Source organism: Parambassis ranga, chromosome 12 (genome assembly GCF_900634625.1).
Source record: "Parambassis ranga chromosome 12, fParRan2.1, whole genome shotgun sequence".
Taxonomy (NCBI): domain Eukaryota; kingdom Metazoa; phylum Chordata; class Actinopteri; family Ambassidae; genus Parambassis; species Parambassis ranga.
The window spans coordinates 11,936,378-11,952,725 of NC_041032.1; the positions used below are offsets into that span (position 1 = coordinate 11,936,378).

The 16,348-nt window shown below is 40.5% G+C and overlaps 1 protein-coding gene and 1 non-coding gene across 10 annotated transcripts in view; one reads left to right on the top strand and one right to left on the bottom strand.

The window, feature by feature from the left end:
• Positions 1-16,348, bottom strand: part of dab2ipb (DAB2 interacting protein b) — an 87,130-nt gene that overhangs the window by 38,855 nt on the left and 31,927 nt on the right. For all 9 annotated transcript variants that reach the window (XM_028418630.1, XM_028418632.1, XM_028418627.1 and 6 more), the window contains exon 3: positions 10,022-10,140. In XM_028418630.1, coding sequence (XP_028274431.1) covers positions 10,022-10,140 — 119 coding nt within the window. The remainder of the gene's footprint in view (positions 1-10,021; positions 10,141-16,348) is intronic.
• On the top strand, positions 7,761-7,833 carry trnar-ccu (transfer RNA arginine (anticodon CCU)). The gene has a single exon. It is a non-coding gene; the product is annotated as a tRNA-Arg (tRNA).

The window sequence follows — 16,348 nt, forward strand, 5'->3', positions numbered from 1 at the left end:
GTGCAGCCTAGGTTAGCCCTGCCCCCTGTGTGGCTTCAGTGGAAGTGTGTGCTCTTTGTCCTGTCATCTCTGATGCAAGGTGTGTTGCTTTCTCTGTTGGCACCACTGTTGTTGGGACTAGGTGTATATGTGTCTGTGTGTGTGTAAGTGTGCAACTAACCCAAAGCACAGACTTGGATCAGCTGAGAGGCCAGGACTCATGCTGAGGCTCAGACAGAAAAAACACTGTACATTTGCGGCAAGAGCTCAGCTTTGGCAAAGTCACTTGGCTGATGGGGCCAGCCAAAGGGTTGGTGGTAGTGGCAGTGGAATGTGGGTGGGAGGGTTTTGCCATGCTCAATTTGAGCCTGGATTGGTAGACTGGCAGAGGAAACAGGCAGGGTGAGTGTGAGGCTATTTCTAGAACTTGCACACACACTGGCAGGGCTGGCACGAGGGTATAAAGGGCCGGGCGGGACTCACCGATAAGACAGGCCAGCTGTGGAGAGCTGCTTCAAAAGAACTATGGCCGCTAATCTGCACTCCCTGCACGTCTGCAATGATGTCATCTGAAATGACATCACCCTTAGCCCTTACTCTCTCAGACACATGACACACACACACACACATGTAAACCGAATGATCGCACAATAGGGTGTGGAGGAGGGTACAAATGCTAAGCTTCAGGTTCACACACTTTCCAAACAAAAGCATAGGCCAGGAGCACATTGTTGAACAAGTGTGTTGCTGCTGGACACCTGTTTCCTTTAGAAGCTGACTAATAAAATAATTGTATCTTATATACAGTATTTCTCATGCTAACTACAGTACACATTTTCACATATACCAACATTTGTTGTCTCTCTGCTGGGTGAATGAAGTCTGAATTGCAGCTGTCATACAGTATGTACTCCCACTGCTTTCAGACTTTAGGTGAAGGGTGATAATTATCATCATCTAATTAAAATGTGTCAAAAATCTCTTCCTGTTGATGTAAACTGAATGTTTTTATACACTAGTGGAGAAATACATGTAAAATGACATTTTTTGTTCATAACTGCTGTTGGCTGTTCTCCACTCATACACTTAATTTCACCTCTATTATCCTATCAGTTTAAAAATCTTAAAATGCATCTTCTTCCTTGTTTCCTTAATCCAATTATATATGCCTAAAGCTACCATTCCTCTCACTTCCCGCACACAAACCAATCAGAATTCGCCATCATCACTTTATCAGTGCAATTAGCTGCACCTGAAACATGCTGGGTTTCAGCTCCTGCAGCTGATGCCAAAATTCAATCACCACCCTTTTTAACTTTTAACTTACTAGAATCACAAGACAGGTTAGAGGTAGACGCCAAACTTTTAAGGGTACATTGACTGAATTAGGATCGTTTAGGTTTGGGTTTTGAAGATTTGGATTAAAACAAACACATCTTAAGAGCCAAATTTATCCCATCTACAACATACTTTTTCTTATATACTGTATGTCTTTAAGTGTACCTTGAAATAGAACATGCTTTTCAGTATATTGAAAGGTTTATTTGGGGAAAATATTATGCAATCATTGTGGTAGTAATAACAATAATAACCGTGCCTGACAGTCACCAGAGAGAGTAAAACAAAAGAATCAATGTTGGGGGTTTTATGTCTAGTCTGCTGCCCTCAAACCAGATACAAACACTGCAGCGTTATTATATAATGCATAGTGCATCTTCCACTTATCAAAAGATTTATTTTTGATATTCAGTAACACTGCCTTTGCACTGCATTGCTGTGCAACTGATTTGTAAACAAAGACACGTTAAAATATTCTGTCTGTGAATGTCCCTTCTGAAAAATATGCTGCATGGTTTTCTCACAGAAAGGACAAGAGTGCTTGTGTCTGAGTGCAGGGAGCTATTTGAGAGGGTTTGTAAATGCACAATGAAAAGCTGAATGTCTGACCCAGACACAATCTAGCTCATGATGACAGCACTCAGAGAACATAACCTTTTTCTTTTTGTAGCAGGTTTTGAAACAGCCTGGCGCCATCTCTTTCACTTCCCAGAGTGCCCTTATATTTACAATCCTCTGTGTAATGAACACGCTCTACATTGCAACGAGGAGAATGAAGGAGTCAGTCTAATAGATAGTGACTGGTTCTAATCAGCTGCAAAAATGCTATTTCACAATAATTACTTTGTAATTGTGAATGAGAGTGACAGGAGAGCATCTTTTGATTTCAGAGATAGTCAATCCACACTAAAGGGTGAAGGTTTGGATGTAAACAGGCGGCCTTGCACCCTTGGTAATTAAATATTTTGCTTCTAACTAGGTCAGACTGCACCAGCAGAGCTGAGCCACCGTTAGACCACATATACCAATCTCTCTCTTCTCTTTTTCTGTAGCTGAGATAAATATTATAGCAATAGTATTTTATTAAGAGAGGATAAAAATGGGTGTCTCTAATATTTATGGTTGAATCTGCAGAGTTACGTGATGTAATGTGTCTTAACTTAGAGTGTGTCCCTGCTTGTACTTCCTTCCTGCCAATACTTAACAAAGATATAGGTCACAGTGTGGCTTAATACAGACGCACCCATACAACACGACAGTCTGACCTTGATGAGGCAGTGTCTGGAGGAGGCCTGCTGATTGGTGGATAATGGAGCACACCAGGAGTCCATCAAGCTTCATCACCATGGAATCAAAGTTTGAGAAGTGCTCTATCACACCAAGGTTTCTCTACACACTCTGCACATATAATATATCTTAATTTATTAAAATCCAGAACAGAAATAACAGCTCCAAAGTGCAATTAATCAAAGGTAAATTGTTGACACTCTCACAGAGGTTGATGCATGAAGGTTTAACACATTGCTGAGACATGGGCTGAATGAGGCTAACGCACAGGAAGGCCAAATGCACATAACACATGGATCTGCAAAATCAGAAGAACCAGCTCATCTGTCATGCTCCAACTTTCAATTCAAGTCACTGCTGGTATGCAGAAACAGAAGTGAGAAACTGCTCGGTGTGCTGATTGTTTTTCTATTTTCCGAACACACTGGACTGACAGATGGTAATGTGTAACCCTTACTCTATTCAGGTGCTACATCTTTGACACTGAAATTAGCACACATATGCAGGCTGTTTAAACATGGTAAACCTGCCAAGTAAGCAAAAAAGCAGTAGGAGAACAGGCCAGTCTGTCTTCTTCAGCCTTTTAAAATGGAAAGCTGAGATGGCAAAGGTTAGAGGCACCTGGGAAACAGGTGAATAATAATATGGGTTTTAACCTGGGTATTATGTTTAAATGGTTTCCAACAACTACTGCAGTGCAGTAATGGACAGAGATTGTACCAAACACTTTTCCACTTAGGACACTGGCAACAGAAGTTGACAAAGTCGGTCATCTTCAATTCAGTCCTTGTTGACTGAGCCATGAGTGCACTTCACTATAATCTATGCTTGTCACAAAGATCAAAAGTAAGAAGAATTATGGTAATTCAAAGATAAAAACTAAATCTAATTTTACATTTTCTCTACAAATGAGTCAGTCTGGACAAAGCCGCTGCATTAGTTCAAATGCATGGTGGTTGAAGGGCCTGAATTGTGCAATATGTGGTCATTTATTACAGTAAAAACCCTTGGCAGACACACCAGATTAAATGCTGCATGCACACACAACGAAAATGATTAAATGGCAGGGTGAGCAGTAAAGTGGCAGAAAGGCCTGTTAGTGAAGTGAAAGTGGCGAAAAAAAGCATCTAGAGTTATCACCATGGTAATTTAGTGGATCTGTAAGAGTCATTGAGTACCATCTGGAATGTCTGTGTCACTGAATATTTTATGTGTAACTGAGTTTTTCAATATATAGATTAGTTGGCTCAGTTGCCATTCTCTTTACCTTTGCCCCTTTAGTTTTCAATAAAGCCTACATTCATTATGTTTGAACAAAAAACAATGATGCTTCAATAAGGCTGCACAGTTTCTAATATTTATATCACTTCATGATAAATAACTAAAGGGCCAGAGACTGTCTTAGATTAAAGAGAGAAATGAATAAATGAGTAAATGAGTGTTTGCATGCGTACTGAGCAGTCCTTTAAAGGGATGTGCAAGGCGCTGCTTTGATGGGATCCTTGGTATTCCTGTCACGCTCAGGGCCCTATCCATTACAACTCATTACTCGGGGAGTGAATGAAAGAGAGGAGACCCTTGGCCATGCTCGCCATGGCTCACAGAGGACCCTGCAGGGTTAAACATAAAGGAAGCCACGAAGCCACACCAGCTGGGTGAGTGTCAACACCTCGAGAATTGCTCCCTACACGATTCTGTTACAAAAAATGAAGTCATCACTGCACAGAATCCCAGAATGCATTTGACAAAGTTTGTGCTGATGTTCTTTGTACGTGAAGGTGTTTCAACAACCCATGCAGCAGTGCAGTAATCAAAACTAGTTTCATTCAAAACACTGAGTTTCCCTTTTTTTCCAATGCACTGAAGCTACTTTAAAGCTACTTATGTACCGCAGCGCCTAACCTTGAATATCGATTTACAAAACATGTTCTGTTTTTCTCTGAAAAAAATTTGAAATAGGAAAAAAAACACACTCTCGTGCCTTGGTGTTAGTGCTTCAGAACTGAATAGCCATCTCTGTCCTTGAAGAAAATGAAGAGCACTCAGTTTACCAAAACATGGCTTTTGAAGACACCCACCTCCACATGGAACAAAATGTCATTATTCAAAAATTAATAATTTCAACATTATAATTTCAGCGTGAGATAATGCTGTAATCATCAGGTTGAAAGGTATTATTTTTTGAGCTATTGATGGTTCATTCAATGCATCCTGACCTGTTTGGGACATAACTTAAAACCACTTTGTTAAACACATTATTATCTTGAGAGCTGAGATTCATCTCTGCCAAATCATGCTGATGCATTGTAAATGGGATGACAATGAAAAAGGATGCCAAAGACAGAAGAAGAAAGATGCTTTGTCTGGTTATTCTGCTGCAATGAACATAATTAAAGCACTGTTGTTGTTGTTGTTTTTGAACTCCAGATTGGCAAAAAAAATGATCTGTAAGTAAGAATCTGATCGTTGTGACTGCTAATTACATTACTTTCTCTGGACACTATCCAGGCATGTATACTGTGTATGCTGTGCTAGAAATCATCATCTGTAAACACTGGACCAACATGCTGAGATCATGCAGTCAGTAAATCAATAAGGGAATGAATGAATAAGACATCAGGATTGATCACTCAAATATGAAGAGAAAGTAAAAAAAGAGATTGTAGATTTGTGGATGATTGTATAGTTGAGTTTTCACCAACACTGAGGATAGACAACAGGGTTGGAAAATAATACAAATGTAAAAGAGGGAACAAAATAGGGCAAGGAGAACAGCGTCAGTGCACTGGCATAAAATAAAGTAGAAGAGGAGAGGGGGAAGAGTGTAGTGGATTTAGGGACACGTCTGTGACTGGGTTTAATGTAGCAGAAACCCACCCGTAAACTGTGGTTCCAAACATAACTATTAGCATGAAAGAGGAGAAAAGTGACAAATGATGGCCAAGCAGAAATGGACCTTGAGAAACAAATAAAGGAAAAAGGAAAAGAAGCATATGCTGTATGGGGCTGATAGACGCAGGATGCTGGCAGAGCATAAAGTGAATGTCAGTAAGTGAGTGGGTGAGATAGTGGAGGGAGAAAGGTGAAGAAAATAGGGAGAGAGGGAAACAGCAAGAGAAGAGGTTGGATATTACAGTCAGACCACCTGGGGAATGTTTACAGAATTTAATAACTCTAAATGTCATCACTTTATTGGATTTATGGATGGATGTCTTTCTTCCTCACTATGCTGCTCTCTTTCCATCTGTCTCTTTCTTAGACAAATGCACTCATATGCCACACCTGCAACAATTGCTACGGTGCCCATTGGTGCAGTTTTATAGAAAAATGTCAGGACTCTTGACTATTGTGACAGCCATTTAACAAAAGCCCTAACCCTTTTTGTTAAAAGTGGCTATACATGTGTATAAACCTTTAGCATCCTGGAAGTCTGCACTGTGCATTACATAGTATCTCTATCGATATCAAGACATCCCAATGTAATATGTGTGAATCCAACATCTATATTTTCTTGTATGTTCGGTAGCCTTTATGTAATATTCCTCTGTAAACATTAATTCAAGCGTATGCACAGCCGGGAGACACACAGGACAGAAACAGGAAGAGAAATGTGGATGTTATAAATCAGTACAGCTATTCATGTGCTAATATTCAGAGCTGTGAGTGACGACAAAAAAAGGCTGCTGAGTTACAGAAGCAGTCTTTCCATAAAAACGCATGACTCATTGGTGCCACGATGATGAGGACTGCAGTCACCAAAACACACACACACAGATATGTACACAATTACAGAATCTCTAAACACTTAATCACAATCAGTCCATGTATTCAACCCCTACTGTGGCCACAAAATCAACCAAGACAACTATTCCCATTACTTGGTAAGGGCTACATAGATCGGAAAAGAGGTGGGAGGTGGTTGGTACTGCTGATGGAATTAAAATGCACCATACCAATGCATACATCCTGTTTGTGCAAACACACAATGACCAGTGATATACAGCATGATGCAACACAGGGAGGTCAGGCAAAAGCAACAGCACTGTCAGCTGGAAAATATACAGTATGACTAGAGCACCTCCAACATACAGTGCTTACTGCAATGTCCAACCAAGGCAGTTGCCAGAAAATCTAAAGAAGCCCACACATTGAAATCACTTTGATATTCATCAGCATGTCCAGGCAAGGTCAGGGCAGATCTGATGGGGGAGCAGCAGCTACAGGGTCAGATTATCTCTGACGCTACAAAAATGTGTAGGGCGGATCAGAGCAGCACACAGAGGCAGTCAGGGCAAGCTCAGGTCAGTGTGCAGAACACAACAATAAACAATTGTCCAGTGTCAATAGCCTTAAAAGACAAAAAAAACTGTAATATTGTAATTGTAATAACACACAGAAAACAAAATAACTTGACAATTATTTAAGATATTACTACTTCCATATGACACATACATACCTGATTATGTTGGAGATGTATGGAGATATGTGAATTAAATTATTTATTGCATTTTTTATATTAATACACCCACACACTCGCTGTGTTTTACTTAAGACACCAAGTGTTTCAGCTTCCAGATTAACACAGATGAATATTTCATTTCAGAAATCCAGCTGCTCTTCATATGCAGAATGCCTCAGGCGACAATGCCTAACAATGTCATCACAGTTAACACACACCATGGAATGTGTCTTCACATGATGCTTTGTGTCTCCATTATTTCCTCATGGTAATAATAGATATGCATGAAAACACATGAATATTTACACAAGTATGCAGTGCTACTTTCCACTAACAAGGAGTAAAGTGGCCTAATGGATAAGGCACTGGCCTCCTAAGCCAGGGATTGTGGGTTCGAGTCCCATCCGGGGTGTTTACTAGCAGAGTGGCGCAGCGGAAGCGTGCTGGGCCCATAACCCAGAGGTCGATGGATCGAAACCATCCTCTGCTATCTTTTAATAACACTACATGCAGCTATATAACAGATGGGCAGCATTGAAGGTAATACATTATTCAATCCATCCTATGCGCTCCTCAGACTAAAGACAAGATGCAGTCGTCATTCATAAGCGTTCTAGAAACATTTTTTAGGCCTTTGGTTGTACATACATACATGTATTTAGCATATCATCATTGGCATCTGAGAGACCCTTGTGAAGCCCCAGTGGCCCAATGGATAAGGCACTGGCCTCCTAAGCCAGGGATTGTGGGTTCGAGTCCCATCTGGGGTGTTTATTAGCAGAGGAGTGTAAAGGAAACATGCTGGGCCCAGAGGTCAATGGACAAAATGGTCAAAACCTTCCTCTGCTACATTTTGATGACAATTAATGCAGTTCTATCCAATGACAGGCATTGTTAATGGTACATTTCTTCTTAAGAAAGCTACAATCTTTAATGGGGCTGTTCCAAATGGCCATTGCACTAGTGAGGTACAACAGTGGTCAGTGTTGGAGATGTACAGTGAATACTAAGTGTTTGCTGCGCACACTGCATCTCTCGAATTCAAGGCTGCACATTTGCACACCAGGGAGTTTTCAGGGTATAGGATTCCCTCCCTCCTCCCTCTTCCCTCCATCTCTCTCTGCATCTCATCATTTCTCTTCTGTCAGTTTCCAAGCCCGTCTTCTTATGCAGAGCTTTCTGCCCTGTGGGGAGGCTGCTCCCAGGCTGACAGAGAGTGTCACTGACTCCTCTCACAGCACATTACTCTCTCATTCTGCATCTTTTTTATGCTTTCTCCCTCTTTTTCACACAAATGCAGAAACACACACACCAGCCCATATAACAGCTTGGAAAAGTGTAAGCACCGCAATGGCCTTTTTTTCTCTTCTACTACATTTGGATGGAGACCTACCATTATACAGATGTCATTGCACAGGTGTGTATAGGGAGTGTGTCTCTGTGTTAAAGCAGATGAGATAAGACACCTCCTGGACATTCTAATTTCCTGTCTGATATTTGCCCTCTTTACTGAGTGCTTTATTAGGGAAACACATCAATGCTGGTGGGTTAAGAAACTATACTATTGTTTAAAAAATAGAAAAAAGGGGAGGGGGTTGTAACTAAAGAGTGACGAGTTTGAAATGGATAGAAGGGTGCGAGATTAGAAATACAGGACCTATAAAAAAAACAAGCTGAAGTGGGAAAGGGAATGAGAAAAGACAGTGGGACAAAGAAGAGGAGGTGAGCTCATTTTGTCCGACTGCACCAGAGGAACAGTTCACCATGTTCCACACTGAACAATTGGCGGTGCTCCCTTGTAATAGTTTGACAGTGATGTTAATGTCTCATTAAAAGTAAGAAGAGAGGCAGCAACTCAGCTCTAAGTTTTGAAATCAAAAGCCATAGCCATCTCTTCAAATACAACACCTCCATTAATTAAACCCCACAGATGGACACCTTGGCTTTTTCCCCAGATGCAGAAAGATAGGTGATAGGTTTACTCATGCATGCATGAAAGAGACACATCAAAAATCCAGAGTGAGCTGGAAGTATGATTACAGATCAGCATGGCCTGTTCCAGAATGCTAATTGACATTGTTAGGCCCTGGGCAAATGTTTGTCAAGTGGACTCCTGAGGACATTAGGGGAAGTTATCAGGAAGTGGCAATTATCACAGTCAGGAGCAAAGCACAGCGACATGTGCAGCACAGTAAGGTGAGACATGAGAAGGAATAAAGATTTAGGGGAGGCATCTTGATGGGAAGGGCTGGAGAAATAATATCACACTATTTTTCATATAACAGATTATCAATGTGCTATCATGTACTTACACACCAACTTTTGTCATTTCAACTTTTGTTTTTCATTCCAACTCTTAACTTTTTAGGTTCTTGTGACTGTTCTTATAATGTGTGATAATGTTCTGTTTCCTCAGTGAGAGTGCTTGTCTCTCAGCCTGAGACCAAAGTAACAGTGTGAGATAGATTTAGCTAACTTAACAGGCCCTGTCATGTCTATTTTGGGAACTGGGCTGTCTGTTCTTAAAAGACCACTCACTGATTGCTTATTAAGTGCCCTGTTTCTGTGATGTGACTAACTGTCAAGAAGTCAAAGCAGTTTTAGATTTTCTTACCAGGGAGATTTTGTACACTCAGTGTTTATATTATCTCTGATGCTCAGGCGCACTGGCAAAACAAAGCAAACAACGTTTCAGCACAGGTAGAGGAATTGAATGCCACAACCCTGCATAAAAGAGTTCTTGCCATGGCATGATGACTTGACATGCGGAGGAGGAGATTTGTCATATATTACAGTGAAAAAGAGAAGAATAGTGAGGCATATTACAAGTGACAAGACTGAAAAGTGAGGATTTGCTCTTTTCCACGACACAACAGGAAATGTCAACAGTGACCTAAATAACAAGCAAGGAAAGACACATGGACAAACACACACACCAGCATCACCACCACAACATACCTGTCATTGTCGACACTCCTGAAGCCGGGGAGGATATGTCTGAAGCTGGAGTTGCGGTCGAGTTTTGGTTGACTCTTGGTGCGTTTTATGGAGCCCTTCAGCCGCCGACTTAGAAAGCCCTGATGGAGGAAAGACAGTCAATGAGCCAGTTTCACTGCTGTTTTGTCTCAGAGATGTCAATCATTAAGCATGGCAGCAGGCCAGAAAATATTATTGCCAATGCTCCTATATTTAGAGAGTGTGAATGTCATAATTCTTGACAAATGAGTATGGATCTTCATATCAGAGTAGAATGAAGCTCAGGCGCAGACTTCCCAAACATAAAGAGACAAACAGCATCTAACAAATTTGCAGACAGGTCCTTGACTAAAATAAGATTCTCAAAGGGATGAGACATAATGAGCAAGTAGGTAATATTTCCATTTCCCTCACCCCTAATTATGTCTGTAATTTTAAAAGTGCTGTGTGTTTTGTAATCATTTTCAAGCACTAATCCTGTGGATACACCCCTTTATTAGTTTTCTCATTCTTCTCTTTGTCTGAGTTAGTGTGTGTTTGCTTCTTCTAACATCTGCAATCACACTCCCCCAAGCACCTTGCCGTCTCCTTGGCAACGGCTGGTTGGCCTTAAGAGCGAGAGAATATGAACAAATTAGATGTGGTGCAGAAATGGTAGGATGTTGCAAGTTCTGACAGAAAAACCTGCTTGTTTTTGTGGATTTTTTTTGGCTTCACTGCAGGGAAGGAGATCAAGACTATGAATAAAGAGGGTATATAGGAGAGTTGATGAAGAAACTTGGGACAGGAGTACAAATAAAAATGAACTTGTACACTAGTGTGCAGAAAAAAAGGACTAATGTGCTTAGACTCAGGTGTCTCAAACTTTTTACTCCCAACAAACACAGTAACTTAAATACACTGAATAATAGACTGATCATCTTTATAGTAGAAATACAGTGTGGTACCAAATCCAATTTAACTTAGTCACAGTGCTGTATTCTAATGTATTCTCATACATGCACACATTTCATGCAACGGTGACAGACCTCCCTCTGTCCTGTTCAGGCCATTAACACCTGTATAATTACCGCCTACAGTGTGACTAGGTCGCCCCAGGCAACAATGGAATAGGGCTAATTAGAGACTAACTTCCAGACAGCCTGCCATCGGATCACAGAGGAGCGGCAGCATCCTGATGAACAACACCTGCCATTAGGAGGCACTCTGGCCTAAGAACAAAGACGTGCTAACGTCAGTATGCTTAAGCTCATGCCAGTCATGAGATTGCTTGTGTTTCAATGGTGTTTGACCGAATACAGTAAAAGTGTCCCAGTTCCTGGAGTTTTTGTGTGTTAACACGAGGAAAAGTTGTTTACTCCCAACAGTTTTATTTTTGGGTGAGCTGTTGATGCACACTGCTGTCCCACAATGCTAGGCTCAAAGGAAATAGAGAAGCTACACACAGCTGCTGAGCATAAAAAAAAACAAAACAAAAACAAACTTGAGGTGGTAGTCACAGCTTGAGGAAGATGTTGGAAAACAAGACCAAAACAGTAAGTACAAAAGGTACACACCATCCATTTTACACATGAAGTTAAGTTCGCTACTGGAGACCTACCCAGCCTATGAAAACAGGATTTCTTATGTGACTCTGGAGGTTTGAGCTCAGTGAAAACTGAAAAAAATATTACAAACTGGGACAGAGTTTGAAAAGGGTGGATGTCAACAAATGTAGCGCACAATGGGAATAGTAGGACTTCATACTTGGAGCTTGATCCGCGCTGTATAAGGTAATGACAGAAAGGCAATCATCGTTCTCTCTTTCAGGTAGGCACAGCCACTGATACGGACAGTATGCAGAAGTCTCACTATACCATATATATTAGTACCAGGCTGTAAACATGTTTATTTTTGCTGTAAAGTTTGGATATTTGAATGTGGGTGGTTTTGGAGACTCATTTCTGGATCGTTTCCAGGAACTGCTGTGTATTTAAATGACTGTTGAATGGGTTTACTGTTTAACATTTATCATAATCATCATGTAACGGAATTAGCAATTGTTTTTGTGTTTATGCTTAATAACAATCAGATTGTGTGGTTATGTTGGTAACTCCTAATTTAGCTGAATCTAACACAGTATACGTCAGCTTCAGAGACGTGGGCAGCAAATGGCTTACTACCTGCCACCAGTGAACTGTGTTTCAGGAGCTATTAGCTAAATGAACAGGGCTGAGTCACTCTCTCTGGTACAGAGCGAGACACCTAATGCTCTTGACAGGGCTGCTTTCTAAATCAAACTCTCAGTCCCAGTATTAGCTGTATAAATATACATAATTCATTCCACATGTGTATGTGAGTGTGTGGGCATGTGGTGTCTCTGGGCTTGTGGTTAAATTAGCATAGGAGCTCTGTGCAATCGAAACAATGACAAATGACAAATATGAGTCAGACTATATGTAGCATGCTCCCTCCTTTCACTAACATGACAAGCAGCCTTAAAGATGTTGACCATCTAAAATAAAACATAGCCACGTAGCAGGAAGTAACAACCTCTCACATGCAGAAACACTAATACACAAATTTTCTCATTTCTACACGTGATCATTAAAGTCATAGTAAATCCCTGTTTGTTTAGTGCAGAGTGTCCATGTGCATCCGGAGCTGTTCATATTCACATATTCACAGCTAACAAATCAAAATGCTCTGTTTTAATCCACAGAAATAAGTCAGTGAATAGAAACCAGTCCCTGTAGGCAAGGTGAATTGATAAGTGGCTGCTTATTTTGTTTTTAGTCTTCTCTTTCCCCAGATAGGTGAAAGAACCAGAATCAAGAGGAAACAAGAGACAGGCCAAACCCACCTATAATTTCTCCTGATTGTTCTGACGTCCATCAGTGCATGTGATATTAAAAATACACGTAATCAGTCTGCCTGCCAAGTCCTTGCTGAACTATTGGGCAGGGTAAAGGGTCCTTCTCCTGCTCAAAGAATGACTGAATGATTAATATCAGATTAAACTCCACCGGGACAAAACACAGCAGGAGTGCTGCAAGAATTGTTAGCATTTAATTTGCCTTCCTCACCTCACCGTACAAGTTGACTAAGGGAGCAAGAAGAAGAAAGAAACAGAAAGAGAACAGAAATAGAGGTGAGACCAGTCAAAAAAAATTGAGAAAATGACAGTGAGTGCCTGTCAGGGAGGGATGAGCTATATCGGAGCAGGATAAATGGAAAAAAGTGGAGCACAATGTGGAGGTGGCAGAGCATGAGTTGATAGAAGAAGCAATAGAATAGAACTAAATGAGGGGGAAAGTGTGGAGAAAAGTACAGGAGGTCGCAGGCAGATGAAGGCTCAGCAGCGCACGGAATAGCGGCAGAGACAATCAAGCTTGAAGTAAAACGAAAGCTGGTCAAATATTCTCTTTTCCCTGTGGTTTTTCCACTGTCTTTACTTTACTGCAGGTTTCCATGCTGTATGAAAATAATCATCACACCTGAGCCTTTCAAAGAAAAGATAGTGACATTCACCGATAACTAGGAAGCTTGACCTCTGCCCATTTCTGTAGGCGATCAGTTCCTAAAAGCAACATGGCCAGTGAGTCCAATGTACACAACAAACACACACCTAATGAGATGTCATACATCATGTCCTGGCTGTGTTGTGGGGTAAAGAAATACAGTAAATGATTCATGAGAAAGCATTCCTAGCAAGCTTAGCTGAATAATGTGCGTAATTATCATGTTTGAATAAAAAACTAAAGATTGAAAAGCTCCATTAATTTCCGACATCAACAACAATGTGTTTGGTCTTCATAGATGTTTTTGCTGTAATCTCAAATGCAAACTCTTATTAACACAGAGAAACAATATAAGAGTATCACATGCAACCTCACAGGGGACATTACAGTGTCACATGTTAGTGTGAATTTCAATGACCTCTTTAATTATTCCTCATTTCTATGGCTGACAGCTAAGGGGGAAGAGGGGATGTTACTGGAACATTGTGTAATGTACGGTAATGTGCATGTTTATGTCAATGTGTTGTTCATGTGTATGTTCATGTTTGTTATTTACAAATCCTGTTGCCAGTTGTTTGAATTCTGCAAATTATTGGCTTAAATCTTTATCTGAAATCCCTTAAAAGTTGAAATACTGTAATGGGAGCTGTGTAACTCTTCATTTTCTTCTACCTTGGGCCACTAATTTATCAATCACCCCTTATGCCTGCCTGTGTGTGAGAGTGCATAACAAGCTTGCATACTTGATTGTAATCTCAGCTTGTCCAAGTCCATTAAATCAGCACTAAGAGTTTAGCTTAATTTTATCTCTGTACTTTTTTTTTTTTTTACAGCAAATGCTTGCAACAAGTTAATTCTATTCCCCTGGCTTGGCAATTCCAGTCTCCCCTAATGGGGGCTGATAGAATCAGTGCCTGGGCAATCAGCAGGGTGTTCCCTGTTTTCACATCTACCTCTCTTGTCCTCCTCTGGCACAACCTAATGAAAACAAGGGACAGACCTGTCCAATTAGACCCCCTGCTATTATCTGAAAGGAGATGGGAGGCAGGGAGAACGGAGTTGGGGAGAGATTGGATAAGGAGCTAAGTCACAAATGGAGAATCAATCCAGGCAGCTAGCACAATCAGTGGGACATGGACATGACAATCCAAGATAAGGTTTGTTTGTCTGCCTTTTAAACAAGCACTGACAAAATGAAAACAACTGAGTTGTAACTTTTATATTTAGTATTTGAAATCTCCTACTATTTTTGATTTGGTCCATGGAAGATTAAGCTTTGAAGAGATTTTAGTTTTAGCCCAGTGAGAGTTGTTTTGGAGAAGAGCTGGAGGATGTGCTTATGTGTGTGAGTGTGCATGGTGTCCATCATGCGTGTGCGCAGTCATTGAATCCAGTCTCTGCAAAGAACATGAGAGAAAAACATTTTGACAGATTTAGCTCAAGGCCTAGGAGGGGTACTTTAGATGTCACCACAACTCTTTTCAGTAGAGGAAGAAAAGTGTGGGGTGGTTTATTACAGCTAAAAGTAGGAGATGCAGGAGAAGAAAACAAATGCATGCCCATCCATCCATCTATCAATTACACTGTGATGTCCCAGGCAAATTTCCACTCTGACAATACATTCTATGTTGTCACTGACATTACATTCTATGTTGTCACTGACATTATCTATCTTCATCTATCTACTGCCTAGTCATGTTGAACATTTGCTGTAATCCCATATGTGGCCAGAAGGGAGCAGTGTGAGAGAAAGTGGATGTATCCTGTGGGGATGGTTGCTTTTGTTGAGCAAAAAGTCACTACAACTGCAAGGGAAGTCTTCTTTACTGCAGTGCTCCTCAAACCCTCCTCCACAGAAGCTGCTTGAGAGACGCTTAATCAATATTTAGCTGCTCCATCTGACCCTTCCTGTCTCCCACAAGTGTTCAGTTCTTTTGTACTTTTTCTTTGTATTCCTCCCTATATCTATTTATATACCAATCCATAATTTTCAGTAAAAACAATGGACACAATAAAAAAAAAAATCTATCAAAAAAGACACACATCCACACACAGCACGTAGCTCTTAATAGTGTCTGGAAATGCAATTCCCACTTTTTGTATAAACACTTAAGAGTCCTGGAATCTGTAGGTCAGCAAGCTGATGTCATTTTATACTGTTTCATTTAATTAATTTACACTCACTGGGTGGTCCAACACTAATTTGTGTAGCCTATTTGTTTTTTTTGTGTGCAGGCTTTGACAAAACACAGGAGGAGTCCCAGAGACTGGAAACAACATTTTCACGATGGTGTGATAAACAAGAAAATAAAGATATAAAGGTATGTACATACCTTTATATCATGTAGCCCTCATCTTCTCCTGTTAGTGTACTCTGTAAGCTGTTATATTTTGTTGTTTCCTAGAGACTGAATTGCTGTGTGCTTGTGGCCCTGCTGGCCTGTCTTCGAGTATTTACAGTTCACCTCTGGGTCATCATCTCCCCACTCATTATTTATTAATGGAAATATGCACTGCTAATTGCTAATTATCTTTAAATTGATGACTCATAGCGGAATCTTTTGCTTCATTGACTGACTGTTTATCTATTGAATTAAACATGCAGAAAGGATGGCAAAATTACAGCAAGATGACAGACAATGGAGGGCTCTGTGTATGTGTGTGAATATGAGTTTAATGATTTTATGATGTGTTTATTATATCTTAAAGCTTGAGAGGCATTCAATGACATCTTTCACAGGATGAAAAAGGGCAACAGAGGATAGTGTTCTGAATATAAGCCCAAGATGTGTAAATGTGTAGATGCCAA